The sequence below is a fragment of the Malus domestica genome, chromosome 06 (assembly GCF_042453785.1).
Source record: "Malus domestica chromosome 06, GDT2T_hap1".
Lineage (NCBI taxonomy): Eukaryota > Viridiplantae > Streptophyta > Magnoliopsida > Rosales > Rosaceae > Malus > Malus domestica.
Window position 1 is genome coordinate 24,478,286 of NC_091666.1, and position 15,296 is coordinate 24,493,581.

At 37.0% G+C, this 15,296-nt stretch overlaps 3 protein-coding genes across 4 annotated transcripts; 2 read left to right on the plus strand and 1 right to left on the minus strand.

Annotated features, from left to right (window-relative positions):
* Positions 1-787: 787 nt before the first annotated feature.
* Positions 788-5,229, minus strand: LOC103437422 (rab GTPase-activating protein 22-like). 2 transcript variants are annotated; one of them, XM_070823594.1, is made up of 5 exons: positions 4,293-5,229; positions 3,476-3,611; positions 3,315-3,364; positions 2,551-2,604; positions 788-2,376 (listed from the first exon to the last, which is right to left on the minus strand). In XM_070823594.1, exons 1-5 carry the CDS (start codon positions 4,514-4,516, stop codon positions 1,122-1,124), a joined length of 1,719 nt encoding a protein of 572 aa, XP_070679695.1. In that variant the 5' UTR covers positions 4,517-5,229; the 3' UTR covers positions 788-1,121. The 2 variants fall into 2 exon arrangements, with proteins under 2 accessions (XP_070679695.1, XP_070679694.1); XM_070823593.1 differs by having other exon boundaries at positions 4,645-5,220.
* Positions 5,230-10,515: 5,286 nt separating this feature from the next.
* LOC103437425 (uncharacterized) lies at positions 10,516-12,663 on the plus strand. The gene is made up of 3 exons (XM_008375896.4): positions 10,516-10,760; positions 11,338-11,503; positions 12,370-12,663. The coding sequence occupies exons 1-3, from the start codon at positions 10,565-10,567 to the stop codon at positions 12,428-12,430; spliced, it is 423 nt and encodes a 140-aa protein (XP_008374118.3). The 5' UTR covers positions 10,516-10,564; the 3' UTR covers positions 12,431-12,663.
* Positions 12,664-14,105: 1,442 nt separating this feature from the next.
* Positions 14,106-15,020, plus strand: LOC103437424 (uncharacterized). The gene has a single exon (XM_008375895.4). The coding sequence runs from the start codon at positions 14,383-14,385 to the stop codon at positions 14,854-14,856; it is 474 nt and encodes a 157-aa protein (XP_008374117.3). The 5' UTR covers positions 14,106-14,382; the 3' UTR covers positions 14,857-15,020.
* The last annotated feature ends 276 nt before the right edge of the window (positions 15,021-15,296 follow it).

Sequence of the window (15,296 nt, forward strand, 5' to 3'; positions counted from 1 at the left end):
CCTATGGATTTTATTGGCACATGCAAGGTTGAAGCATTGCATGTATTTGACCTTTACCTTAAGATGTAACCATGGGAGAGTGAATTGTAAAAGCTTCCTTTAATTGCATACGAAATTAGGTTAAATTTGGAATAACATAGAATATGAAGATGTGATCTTTGCAAGGTTTGCTTCGGTCACCCAGCGAAGATAATATATAAAGGAATAAGAAATTAGTGACTTATGATAATGGATTAAGAAATCTTAGATCAGAAGAAGCCTAATTGTGGGAAAATGATTTCCTTTTATGGTTGTGGAGAGTCCCCTTTTTCCACCTGTGGTCGATGTAGGATTGTAGGAGCTTTATTACACGTGTCAGTGTTGCAATTGATCTCCTGGTTGAAGAGAAATTCTTATGCTTCAATAGGGGTGCCTCAAAACGACCCTTCAGCGGGTCTCTAAAGGTATAAAGCTGTCATGTGCTAGACAGTTTTCTGGATTGGTGTTTGGTACAAAGTACAAACAGCAAATAAGTAGAAAAAAGAAAGTTCCAACTACATCTACACGTCCATGAATAAAATGTTGGATTGAACCATGAGACGCAGAAGAAGATAGCACCTTTACTAGAGAATCTATCTTGTAACCAATTGTATTCCCTTGTGTGACAGTCTATCTCCCTCGCCACATCATCGTGTGACGAGAGAAATAGATCGATAGATAGATACAAGGACTATACAATCAGGCTGAGATTAATCTCCCCGTAACACGGTACCATTTAAATGTCATGTACTACCACCAAAAATACAAATAACTCAAAAGACGGGAGAAAGTTCATTCATAAATCAGTGTCAGGTTGTTGATCTGAGTTACTAATCTGCATTGCTGCCACAGCCACTCTGAAAAGCAAGAGAGTGCGGGCAATACATTATATACTAAATCCATAATTTACTCCAATCCAGAAATTGCCTATCAGATGCTTGTTTCAAGCAAGTGTGAAACTCACCTCAACATCCCTTGTTATCAAAGGGATCCTCGCCAGGTGCAACAAAAATAAGGAAATGTAAACGAGAATCGGGGGACGGGCAAGAAAGCAAAAGAAGAGAAGGGAAAAGACCAATGCCCAGTATTACCATTGGGTGTTTCTAAACCTTGTCATGAAGAGTCACCACCAAGTCATGGGCATCATCTAAAAGCTTCCACACATCCAGACGGCCCGCCATGCTATTGCACTCCCTCATGATCTCTTCCATGCTGCTGTACTTCTCTATTATAGTCTTCCTTCTTTGTAGCACACAGGCTGCTATTGCATAGAGCAAGAGATCATCAGTAGGAGGGGCTCTTTGCCTAATCCTTCCCCAAGCAGACTTGGCGATCCCCACCCTGACTGCTGCCTGATCTGCCCACATTACCTCCCAGAGGCAAAGCGTATCCTCAAAGCTCAACTCTCTCCTGAAGAGAACCACCACCATTCTGTACACAAAAAAGCAATCCTCCGCTTGAAGCTTCTCCAGGTGTTTGTAGAGAGGAACATCTTTGCACTTTATAATCTTCGAGACAAGGCCAAGTTGCCTCCGGATTCCTGCTTCATCCAGTCGAAAATTATGCCGTGCCTTTTTCATAAAACCCACAAAGCACCAGAAGGCTTCATGGTCCTCTTCCACCACTGAGATAATAGGACTGAGTAGATCACTCATCCCCTGGCAGTACCCAATCTCAGGATCATACAGAGCATAGGCTTCCAGGATTCCAACCAGGCGAGAGGCGTGAAAAATCCTGCATGGCTCCAAGTGATCATAATCCTTTAACCCGACACTTTCGGCTAGTCCTCGTGCCTTGATCTCTGACACATCAGCCTGTGATGGTGAGTAAATAATCCATTCATCATTTGCACGCACAGCATCAAGGCGGATGATCTTCTGCCATGTGGCAAAATCTTCTGCTGAGTGGACTTTGGGCTTGTTTTCTATATTGGAGGGAGAAGAGCTCTCCTTAGTCTTGTCATCAACATAATTTTCTTCAGTAACATCAGTGGATAGTAATGGTCGAGTGATATCAGATTCTTCAGAGGAATCAGAATCAGTTGATTCCGTATAGGCAGCATAGGGATCTTCACAGGTGACTCCACTTTTCCCACCATCTGCTTCAAGTGATTCAGAAGTCTGAACAGCTTGATTGCCTACAGGGTTATCCGAATCCTTGGGTAATTGGTTTCCACCCTCAGTTGAAATGGATTTCCTGGCACTTGTAACATCCCCTTGGTCAAAACAATCTAAAACTTGACTAAAATCCCCACTGCCCTCAGTGCTACTGTTACCAGAAGTTTCCTTCAACTTCAAGCTCTTATCACTTTGTGTTAAAATTCTCCAGCACTGTCTCCGTAAGTTTTCATATTCTTTTCTGCATTGCAAATGATAAAGAAAGTGTGAACAATGTGAAGAAGAAAAACATGCACATATACAGAAAATGAGAGAGATATGGAGCCGTGACAAGGAATATGCCGTACAAAATTTATGTACTAATCTCAAATGCATATAACATACAGGAGAAGGGCAAAAAACTAAAAGACAATACCTATTCTGTTTTTTAACAGTCTCTCTTTCTTCCTTGGAACTGTTCACATCGTAGCTGTTGAGAAAGAGCAAATCAATGTCAAATCAGCCAGTACCAAAATCCACAAGCAAACCTTTTTCAGTACAAAAAAAGGGCGCAAAAGCATTTTATAACTATATATTTCTTGCGAGACTACAAGGCAACCAAGATGAGGTTCCATATTTCATTATGCCAAACCAGAATCAAAGGTCCAAACTTCGCCTCCAGATGCAAATTAGGCTAGAAAAATAATGAAAAAGAAAATAGGAAGAAAAATTCCTCAACTCAATTTAACACCATGCACTCAGATGCCAGTTCCCATGTTAATCAAGACTAAAACATCCATAAAAACAGAACATACAATGCATGGGGGTCCAGGCTTTAATAATTGTTGGAACTTAAAACAAACACATTTAGGTTTTTCATCCCTCCCCATTGTACCAAATCATAGCCACCAGGAAAATCACACAGGATGTACATAATGAAACCAAAGAAAAAAATCAAACAAAATGTGTATGTATTCCAAAGCACTCGGAAAACACAGCGCTAAGGCACACCAGAAAAGACTAAAAGTACATCTGGGTGATGGATGAAAAATTCATCATAATTCATAGCAGACACCTGCAAGGCTCCCCAAACCAAGCATTCCCCAGGACCAGGCAACCAGTCATCACTTTAACAAGAAGTTCTTAACAAATACAAAACTTGAAGCATTAAAGCAATCGCATAGATATGAAAATACTTACACTCCAAGAAGAAACGGCCACACTTCAGCTCGAATACTTGGATCAACACCCTGCATCAGAAAGTAAGTGATTAATATCCAACAGCTGTAAAACATACATCAAATACAAAGTCAATTAGATGGAAAATAGAAAAATAGGTCTGACAGAAGTCAAGAACATACTCCGCTGCGAACTTTCTTTAAAAACTTGAGACCCCCATCAGTGAGTTTCCCATCTGGTGTAAATAAACTTTTCCATTGTTTGGGTAGAAGGGCATGTTTTTTTCTCCTACGGGACCAAGGTGATTTAAGACTGCCCCTGAAGAAAGAGACAAATAAATGTGATCAGACTTCACTGCACGAAGTATAAGTAAAACAAACATAACTAATAATCCAAAGTGGTACACAAAAGACACGAAGATCTCCAGAAAGAACAATGTGCAATTCACCTATAAAAATAAGGTCCACTACGAAAGGACAGAGAACCATTGCCACCAAAGTAGAGAGAATTTTTGTGGACAGTGAAAGGTTTATGACTAAACAGGAAACCCATAAAGCACTTTTATTGTAAATCAGAGACAACAGAAGAACTAAACCTCTAAATTTGTGGCAAGAAAAGCCTACTCAAACCCGATTTCATTTCCGACATTCCACAACTAATGCGTACTAGTAACGGGACAATTCAATCTAACCCATATAGAAAAGCAAGGAAGCAATAATCAGAATCTGAATCCTACGGGAGCCGAGTAAGGGAAGACTAGGAATAAGTACTTGAATAGCACAGTTTTCGACACCGAGAATCAATTGGATACTTCTAGATAGAGCTCCAGGATTACATCTCAAATTTAAAAAATATTAGAAAACCCCCATCTGAGTGCTTAGAAAATGTGGAATCTCAGCTTTTCTTCCTGTTCATACAATTTCTAAGTAACCAAGTAGACTTGAAAGGACAAAATTTAAGGGGAAAAAAGGGGGAAGAACAAGAACAGTGAAAACTCACCGATCAGTGGAAACTGGTGTGGAAGACGAGGAAGCAACGACTAACAAAACCGATCGCAAATGAATCCATGACGACGACGGTGACGGTGAAGATGTGGAATTTGACGACGGTGAAGATGTTGAATTTGACGACGGTGAAGATGTGGAATTTGACGGTGGAGGTGGATTAGAAGAAGTGTGACTCCGCCGTAGGGCTTTCATTGGTTGTTTCTGATGCGTAATCATCTATGTGTGTTTTTGTCTACCTATCAATATATCTAGTTATTGAAGAATCTAGGGTTTTGCTCTCACAACGAATTAGGGACTTCGATTTCGATTCAGTAATTTTTTTGGGAATTTTTGTATTGCTTTACCTACGAGAGTAGACGACTGTGGCGGCCAAGGCGATACCGGCCATGGCCGTGACGGCGACGGCTAAGCCGACATTGGAGGAAGCAGTCCAAGACCAGAAGCCGCTTCCGCCACCGACGCCGCCGCCGAGGTGCCAGCCGCTTCTCCCTCCACCACCACCGCCACCGGCGCCGGTGCTAGCCTCCGCGAACACGATCCATTTCCAACCATCAGCTCCCCCGCCGAAGAGCATCAATGAAAAAACTCACCCTCAATTCCAATAAGCCCCTTCTCCAATCACCCGTCCTCCCGTCGCCTTCAGGCCTAAATCACCATTACCGAACTGAAAACCCTCGGCACTCTCTCTCTCTCTCTTTCCTTCTCAAGCTTTCTCTCTCTAAACTGCCTTTGTTTTTTTCTTTGTTTTTGAGATTTCGCTCTCTTTCCATGAAAGGCATGAATTATAGAAATTTAAAATTAAAAAAAAAATCATAATTTATTTTATTTTTTATTTGCGATATTAATATCCATACATCTCTCCCTCTCTTTCTCTACAGTCTCTATCTTGATATGCGAATCTCTTTCTCTCTCCTCTCTGTAAGTGAGAGAGAGAGAGAGAAGGACTGGAAAAGTAGATCCAAGACTTGGAGGGTCGGACTCTCGGAGCGCGCTGCAATGGCGGGGAGATTAGTATTGGTCCGGCCCAATTTGGCCCAATTTTACTTCGTTAGGCCATCTCTATTGGGGAGGGCCGCTAAAGGTCGCAAAACGAATAAGTGGTTTGATTTGCTCAAAATTTTTATCTCCCACTGATGGTTAAGCATGGAGTCATTAGAAATTTCTTAGCCTTTTCTAGATTCCAGTTCCTCAATTTCAATAATTGATTTAAATTCAACGTCAAGATTTAAAAACATCCAACGATAGTTTAATTAAATTAAGTTAATTAACCAATAAATTTAAGGGAACTTTAATGAAAAGCTCTTGATATTGTTCACTTTAACGAAAAACCATATTTTTACACTAAACAGTCAATCATGGTACTATTCAATTTACCCTTTATTTTGTCCTTATCGTTAAAACTTAAAGTTTTCAAGTCATTTTCATTAGTTTTCCTTAAATTTAAAGTATCAACTTAAAACTAGTAAATTATTGAGGGGGCTATGTTTAGCTTCCGACTGAAAATAGTATATGAGCATTGCCTGACATTATTTATTTAAAAATAATATTTTGCAGTGCCATAATTCTATATAGGGCTATGTTTAGCCATTTCGTTAGAAGATGACCTTACGACATCGGTATGCGAGAAAAATAATAATACAGCCTTATGATGCGTCAGTAAATTGAGCGAATTTAACATTTTGTTCAAGGAGAAACAAATGATGTAGTAGTAAATACTATTTTTATCACTTTGATTACTAAAATTTGATAAAAACTTATCAAAATCCTCTTGTTAAAGTGTTAATATATAGATTTCATTTCGATGCAGTGTTGGTCGCTCGTATTTATAGAGCGGTCGACTCATCAATTATATTCCAGAGCGCTTTTGTACAAATTGTTTTGACCGGCAGCCATTTCATCAACCAACCTCACAGATGATGGAACTTTAGAATGTGAATTAAGTATCAAACAATATAATTGAGATATTTCATCGTAGCATGCAGTGGCGGATCTAAGAATCAAAGCTTGAGGGTCTTAGTGTTAAATACAATTCTTTAAGATAGAAACTGAGCGGGAAGAGCGCAAAAAAAAAGTCTTAGTTTATTTACTAGGGCATTTCGTCGAACACTTAGTGGGCTTATTATCGTCAAATAATATTGCGCACATGTAAGCATATATAGACATATGCCGATCCAATCTAATGAGTAATATAAAGACAATTTTTCAAATTCTGTCGACGCAACCTGTCGAGATATGCCTAATAGAAATTGCATCAAATACTTGATAGGCACGAAAAGAATATGTAATAAACATTTGAAAATTCCTCATAAGACCTTCACATATATATTTTTCGGACTTCGAATGGTCCTGAAACTATTTTGGTCTCATTGTCCATCCACTAGCATGCCTCTAAAAAGTGATTTACTTCCATAAGCATATGCAACGAACATGATCCTCTCCATATCCTTTTGGCGAGGATCCTATAGATCCGTAAATCGTGTCCATTCATCGTACATCGTGCGGTCAATTTTTGTCAAATACTATTTATGTTTATTTTTAAATAAAAACATTTAAAATGATTTCTGACCGCACGATATACGATAAACAAATAAGATTCATAGATCATCGGGATTCTCACAAAAAGGATCGGGAATCCATATGCAAAAGTTAAAAGACAAGTTGGGATCAATATTATTTATTATTATTATTATTATTGTAATTATAATTAAGTGGGATTATATAATATGGAACTAGCTCACATGGCACACAATTTAGAAATTAGAAATAGAAAATGGACGTGGGATTTTAATGATATATTGGTATAAACTTATGAGTGCACATTTTGTAGAGACAATGGCGAGACAAAAGCACTCAAGTGTCTTAAAAGTATCACATGAATCATGGGATGTCACAATGGAGTTTCCTCATTTATTTTCGACTTTATTAGACATTGTAATAATAAATATATTAGTTTTTTTTTATCATATAGATTTGAACTGGGGACATATTTTGATATTAGGAAGAAAAGAACAAGTATAACAAAAGATGTTTATACACTTTAATATGTACCTTGAATTAGTGTGATGCAAATTTCATTCAATTTGTATCTGGAATTGCGTGTATCGCTTTGGTATTTGTTACTTTATATGCACAGTAGGGAACTGGTAGAGCTTATAAAATCATTTGTTATTTGATGCCGGTCTTTAACGTGTAATATGTACTTGTAAGCTTAGAATCGGCTCAGCTAATTCATACAATCAGTTATTTTAATATCGTGTTTAATTACAAGTTCACTTACCAAACTCTTCTTATGACCTTGGTATTCGTCTTTGCTCTTTTGTAATGCCAATTGATTACATGTTTCCTTTATAAGTTTATATTATATATATAGTCTTGAAATATTTTCTTTTATGCTTAAACTAATTTAGTAATTTATAATTTAATAACACCAGTTGACTGATCCATTTTATATCTCTGGGCAAAGGATAGGCCCGTTTTATTAAAAAAGAAAAAAAAAGGTAGGCCGGTAGGAAAGTACACAAACTAATAAGAGAAATTAGTTTTTTAACAAAAAAAATAATTGAAATGATTTTGTAAACAAAAAAATAATAGAATTGTCTGCTTTCCTGTTTGAGTGGCATTCTCATCATTTTCTATTTTGTGCGATCACAGTTAAACCAAATCAACATTTTATATTAATTTTTTTATAGAGATAATAAGACAAAAAATAATAAGAATATAAAATGTTTACGTGACTTAACTGTGACCGCACAAATATGAAGGGATGGAAATGACACCCAAACAAGAGGGCAGACAATCTACCTCCGTTCTATTCACATACTCTTTTTTGTTTCTCACACATTCTTTTTATTTTTTGTAATCAAATCGGATGGATTAAAGAAGATCAAATGATAGAAGTTTAACAAGAAATGTGGAGGGTTCAGTATGATGCCGCGAGTGACCAAGGGTCCAGATTACAATGACCAAACTCATGATCAACTAAAAATTTCTCCCCTGCTTGTAAGTTTTGTGGTGGGACCCAATTGAACCATCAAGTCTTTTGTTGGGACACACAGACAAGAGATTCTGAGACAACCACCGACTCGCTTTAGGCTTTAAATTAGGCGATTGTTCCAAGAAGAATATCAGACTGGGTAGATTTTGATCCATTCCCTTTCAACTTTTTTTGCTTTCACTTTTAATCTTTTTATTCATGTGGAGTAGCTTGGACTTGTAAATAAATAACATAATGCATGGTTGTAATTAAGTAGGGTAACACGATTTTGTAAGTTTGTAATTGAAAAGAGTATCAAAGTGATTTTGATTTTGTGATTGTGAAGAAGTCAGGTTGGTAAAATGTATTAGTATATGAATAACCGTTTGAAGTATGGAGATGCATTAAGCGTTTCATAAACTATTCAGATTATTATGGCACACCAATCACTATAAGCGAGTAGCAAATCGAACTCTTGACTATATACATGTGAAAATAGGGGACTCTGTTGACTCTTGACCATGAACATGTTTGTGAAATATGTTATGTGAAATTAAACTGATCCAACAAGTGATTATAAAATTTACTTCATGCGTGACTCGTAACTCGTAAAAATCAAATCATGAACTTGAACATTTAGATTTCGAACTGTCACAAGCGTAACTGAATTTATCTTATGCATAAGAAAATATATAAGTGATTACATGTATTCAGAGTCCATTGTAAAATTACGATTGTGCTGGAGACACTTAACCAAATCCAAAATTTAAGCAAAACATAGGTAGCTAATTTTGAGAAGAAAAAAATGGGAGTAATTGGCCAACAAAATGCTTTGAAAATATGATTCTTGTGATTAATCATGATAGTAGGGAAAGTGTAGATTTAAAAAGGATAAAAAGGAGAGATCTTGTGAGACAAGAAAGCACCAAAGTTTGGTGCATGTGGTGGGAATTTGGTTGATGTTCATAGCCCAAAACTAAAGCCATTGATTCCGAACCCACTATCATCACTCCCTTTTCTTTGGGAAGATTTTACATGTTAGGTTTCTTGGCGAAAATCTTCTTTTAACTTTTTTTTAGAACCGATAGATTCTTCCTTATCTTCATTTTTCACTAGCATATGCCCCAAACTTTGTGCGTGAAAATAATTTTTATTTTTATTTTAAAATGAGAACGAGAAAGGGAGAAAAAAGGAATGTGGATTAGAGAGAGAAGTTTTCTTTTTTATATTTTATTGTTCAAAATTAGAGGATGTTATGATCACCCTTGAGTGAGGCTTTGAAAAAAAAAAAAAGACGAAATATAGTTTGTGTGAATTTACTTTACTACCCATGATTTTTTTTTGTGGTAGAATATAAAATTGTCTTTTTACCCTCTTTTGGTTGATAAAGAGGGTTTTAATGTAGTTTAAATTATATGGAATCGATTTTTTATAAAGGAAGACGATAAACACACTCTTTTTAACGCTTTACATATTTTGGTTTGACGTTGTTCATTGTTTTTGTTTGATTTATTCTATCCAATAGTCATAAATCAAAAGGGATTTGGATCCTCTCCTAAGCCAATGGAGAGGATCCTCCTGACCAACCATTGTGGACCATTGGATTTTTATCCAACGACTACAAATAAAGGAGTCCCTTTAAAGTTATAATAATTATCCAACGGCCCACAATGGTTGGTCAGGAGGATCCTCTCCATTGGCTCATGAGAGGATCCAAATCCAATCAAAAGAAGTTTGTGAAAAGTTAAAATGGTGTGTGGAATCATATCTCTGTATAAATAACAAGTCTGATACCTAATATTATTGCTTTATGTGTGGTTTGGTGCAACCCCCCTCCTACAAGTAAGACAAACCAACATATAGAACTAAATTAAGGCTTATTTTTAGTTACGCCCCTAAACTTAATTTTGATCTCATTTTGCCTACTGTAACTCAAAAGTCACAATTTAAAATTTTTAAACTCAAAATTTGTTCCACTTTGACTTGTGGGCTTTCTTTCTTAACAACGTTCATAGATTACGAAAGAACTCGTTAGTGCTTTCAGTTAAGCATCTAGCTTCTTCAATAAATCCTTCTAGATAATTTTTCAAAAAAAAAACTCTTGAATAATCTTGCTTCTATCAAAATCGCTTTCAAGCATAAGTGCTTTTTGGGTATGCATTTTCAAGCGGGAACCGAAGGTACGCAGGACAAATTGAGAGGATTGAAGAAACAACCCAAGTATAATGGCATGGCACTTGGACCCAGTGTAGGTCCATTAACAACAAAAACCCAAATGCCTTATTGGGTCCATGCAAATAACAAGACAACCCAAAACCCATATTTTAACTCGATCCGCAACCTTCGGTGCTCTCACTCGCAGAAATTCAGAATCCCTCTTCTCCGCCACCACCACCACATTTTCGCTCCGCCGTCTCAGTTTCCCGCGAAGCCACCCGCCCAGGAGCAGCCCCAAGTTTACCACTTCACCGTCCGAACTTCTCTTAGGTAATTTCACGCTCACTATCATATTTACTTTCTGTTTTTATATTTACAATTTGATGTTCTGAATCCAATTTTACATTTTGTTGCTGATTTAAGGGTTTTTTTTGGTGGTTTTTATGATTTGATTCAGATTAAGATTATATTAAGATAAGAAGAATAATATTAATTACTCAGCGGCCATGGCTACTGACTGGGATTGAGATGGGGACTTTGGCTTCTGTGTTAAAATAGTTGGGAAGCTAATTTAAGTTTCAAAATTTTGAATTATTGATTTGAATATTTGACGTTGCTTGAATGGAAAGAATGTTTAGGATCAACTCTGGACCTTGATTTTAATTAATCCTCACCTGGGTTTTTATTTCCTGAGCTGTTTCGATAATTAAAATGTCCAATTTCTACATATTTATATCATTTTTTGTAAAACTGTTTTCTTGGCACTTGAAAAGATAGCGAAATCGCAATATTCTGCGAATGAATATCCACCCTTTTGGCTAAGTTAGCTAAAACCTGGGTTATATGTTTTGAATTACATTTAGTGGATTGAATGCGGAATCATTTCCTTCGTTTGTCTTGGAACTAGGTTTTGCAAGAAGCAGAAGAAGTATGGCTTTGACAAACTTCATACTGACAGTTGCTGGTGTAGGCGCGGTGGTTCTTATGCTGAGGAGTGATGTCAGGCAATCAGCTTCCATCTTCAAGCGCAATGTCAAACACATCCGCACCTGGCTTGAGGAAGAATCGCCCAAGTAATCCTCCTCTCATTCTTTTTTTCGTTTTGTTTTTCTGTAAAATATGTTCACTATGAAATTGTTTGTAAGTGTGCAAGTAGGTACTCAATTAGTCAAAATTTAATTTGGCAGTTCATTTGAATTCTATTTGTTTCTTGAAACTGGTTCAGCTTAACCCCGTGTCACTCTTAACATGGATAAGCGTCAACGTTCAGCAGATTGCTACACCTGGATGCTTTATATTCAGATTTTGGATGAAGATTTATGATGTTCTCATGTACCATTCTCGTTTGTTTTGTCTTGATGTTGGAAAAGAGGATGGTTTAGTAAGTTAGCAAGTAATGGTGTGAAAATTGGCCTCCTGTATGAGAGATGCGTGTTTGGTGGGGGTTTGAGGGGTTTACTTTTGGAAGCCTTAGATGTACTGTGTTACCGAAATGACTAGGCATCTTTCAAATGATACTATCTCCAATGCCTTTTCTCTCTTATCTTAGCTTTTCAGTATTACCCTTGTCTCGATCTTTTGGTTGGAGCAGGGCATTAGTTTCTATAATTTGGAATCAGACCTCATATAGAAGGGCAGATCATAAAAGACTTTCATCTATCGTATTACTTGGTTCTATTCTTTGTGTCCATGGTTTTTAAGATAAACCAAGAATGATTTGTAATCAAACACTGGTGCAGTGTACAAATCATTGTCCAGCCAAACCTGGACAGTGGACATTGATGATTGCGTAGGGATATTTTTTAAGTGTGATCTTGAGGACTCGATGAATTGTGATATGCCGTTTTATGTTTATTATCATGGAAATAATGTACTCTGCTTTCATATATTTTTGTTAGTGGTCTTGCATCTTAATACGACTTCATGGATTTTCTCTCAGAATCACCAAGGAACTGGAATCAAAGGTTCCACCAAAGGATATTCCCAAGGACAAGCACTAGTGTTGATACCGGCTTCTTGTGTTGTTCGCAACAATTGACTGCTCTGTTCTCTCTCTCTTCTAAGGAAAAGTTTATTATGTGATGGCGTTTCCTTAGGAATAAATCTTGACCTCGATTTTCTGTTCATATCTTATCTTGTTTATCGTAATTGATTTTTGGTCTTTAGATATACATAAGTAACTATTAACTGCGGAGAAAGCTATAGTTTGTTAATCGGAGGTTTCATGTTCGTATCTGTGTATTTTTGTAGCTAGTAACACTCAAAGTTGCCGCAGTTGTGACTTGACCAAGATATTCAGGTACGGAATATCCACTGCGTAAGATCATCGAACCTTGTCAAGTTTTGTGTGGTTCTACTCCAAACTTATACCTAAACTTCAGCACTGAATGTTACGCCTGGCAAAATTTCACCTATTTTTGCACATCTGATCAAAATTCATTCAAACAAATTGACACCTAAAGGTTTTCTCAACTTCTAGTCACCAGCAGGAGAAATTCTTCCGTCCGGAACCTGGAAGTGGTAGTCTAATGTACGACGGACATGTGGTCCAGATGCCCAACTAAGACTTTCTCCACCAGCAGATATTACCAAAATGAGATGACGTGCGTTATATGGTTGCATTCGATATTATATAAGATCTTATTTCTAGATTGTTTACCGGTACCATATATATGCCGATGACATCTCACAAGAGAAAAATACACTAGGTAGATAGGTAGATTCAGAAGTGGCCAATAATTGGTGAAGCGTGTTATATGTTCACTTACTAAGTTGTTTGGGAACGCGAGTACGATTTTGGCAGCATAAGTTTGGCAAGAAAACATGTACCGTTCGTTGCAGATGGTATAAGAATAGCTTGATGCTGTTCATATAAAAATAATTTTTTATATGATTATAATTCTAGACGAGATTATATTTAATCTTTTCGGTTGAAGATGACGCAAGATAACTCTTAAAATTTGTTAGGATGTATTCGAGCCGTGAGGTTTTGACTTTGGTATCCTATAGATCAACTTTTAGATGTAGCTAAGTATAATCATCCAACACGCCAAACCATGTGAAACCGTGGCAGGGTCTTTACCTTCCCTTTTTAGAAACACTGAATTAATGGTAACCGGTAAGCACACCATGTCTACATGAGCAAAAGCTAACTTTTCTTTACCTAAGTTGCCAGCAATTAACCCTTCTATTATTTACCAAATTATTTGGACACTTAAAACTGATAAGCTAGCTAGCACTCTCTCTACTACAAGTGAATTCTATTATTATTAGTATTTGAAATAAGAAATTGTTATTAGCACTTTAAAAATATCATTCTACACTCCTCATAAGTGTAATTTTCTTTGTAATAATAGAATGTTTGGAGTGCAAAATGAAATTTTTGGAGTGCTAATAAAAATTCCCTTGAAATATTGGTATCGGTGGAAATATCAATATGAAAATTTGTGAAAATACCGATAAATATATTGATATTGGTTGCTTTAGATAGAAATGATAAAAATTTGCTAAAAAATGTGGAAATTTAAAATGAAACTTTAAGAAATGTCATATAGTAGTTTGTTAACATTTAACCAATACGTCGGAAATATCGACGAAATTGATCGATTTTAGTCGAAATTAAGAATTTCTCCGATATGATATGAGGTGAATCTAGTGTCATCAACGTGTCTCCGACCCTCTATTATAAGTCCATTATCACCATAAACACGTACTAGGTGAGAGCACCGCACGGACCAATGACACAAGCTCAATGTCCATTTGGTGAACAACCCACCTCCCTCTCCGAACCCTTATTCTGTTCAACTTCCATCCAACGCCTTTGAAGCCCTTTTCTTAATGACTCTTCCCATATATTAATTCAACCCAATAAACTAAAAGCTCCAAACCTTCAAACCCTCCTTCCAAACACTCCTGAAAAATATTAAAATTTACTCGCGACGCTCCTCCAACGATGGCTAGTGGCAAGCAAATTGTTGGTGAAGACAAGCAGCGTGCCGGGGCGGAGATCGTGTACGGCCCCGAAGATTGCTACCGGCAGTCCATAGACCTACTGGAAGAGCTAGGGTTTCCCAAAGGCGTCCTCCCCCTGCAGGACCTCGTGGAGTGCGGGAGGGTCAGAGAAACTGGGTTCGTGTGGATGAAGCAGAAGCAACCCTACGAGCACTTCTTTGAGGGGTCCAACACGCGTGTCAGCTACGCAACTGAGGTGACTGGGTACGTGGAGAAGTGCAGGATGAAGAAGATGACAGGGATCAAGAGCAAGCAGGTTTTTCTTTGGGTCCCGATATCTGAGATGAGCGTTGAGGATCCGGCGGGGAAGAAGATCGTTTTCAAGACTCCGATGGGGATCGGGAAGTCTTTTCCGGTGACTGCGTTCATGACGGAGGAGGAGAAGCAAAAGTATTTGGAGAAGGTTAACGAATGAATTTAAGGAAACTAAAATTGAGGTTTTATTCAGATGAATTTGAGAGGGTCAGTTAATTTTATGGTTAAATAACTATTTATGGGGTACTTTTGTTTTTAATTTTTTATTATGTTATGTTATGTTTTTAATTTTATTTAATAAAAAAGAGGATAATTTATGGTAAACGACGATAATCATCCATTTCGAACCTAGCCGAAACTATACAAATTCAGATTGAGATTTCAGTAGCATATATATGATGCCGATTAATGAGACTGTATGATTAGAGAAAGTTACTTTTAATAATCATATTTATATTAATGTGATGCATATTATATTTTTCAAAGCCTCCATATGTGAAGCTTTATATTAAGTTACTAATGTACTCATGACAAGAAATTGCTTTTTACTTCAAAGCCCTCGTTTATAAGTTTACATGATCAATGTGATGATGGAGGAAG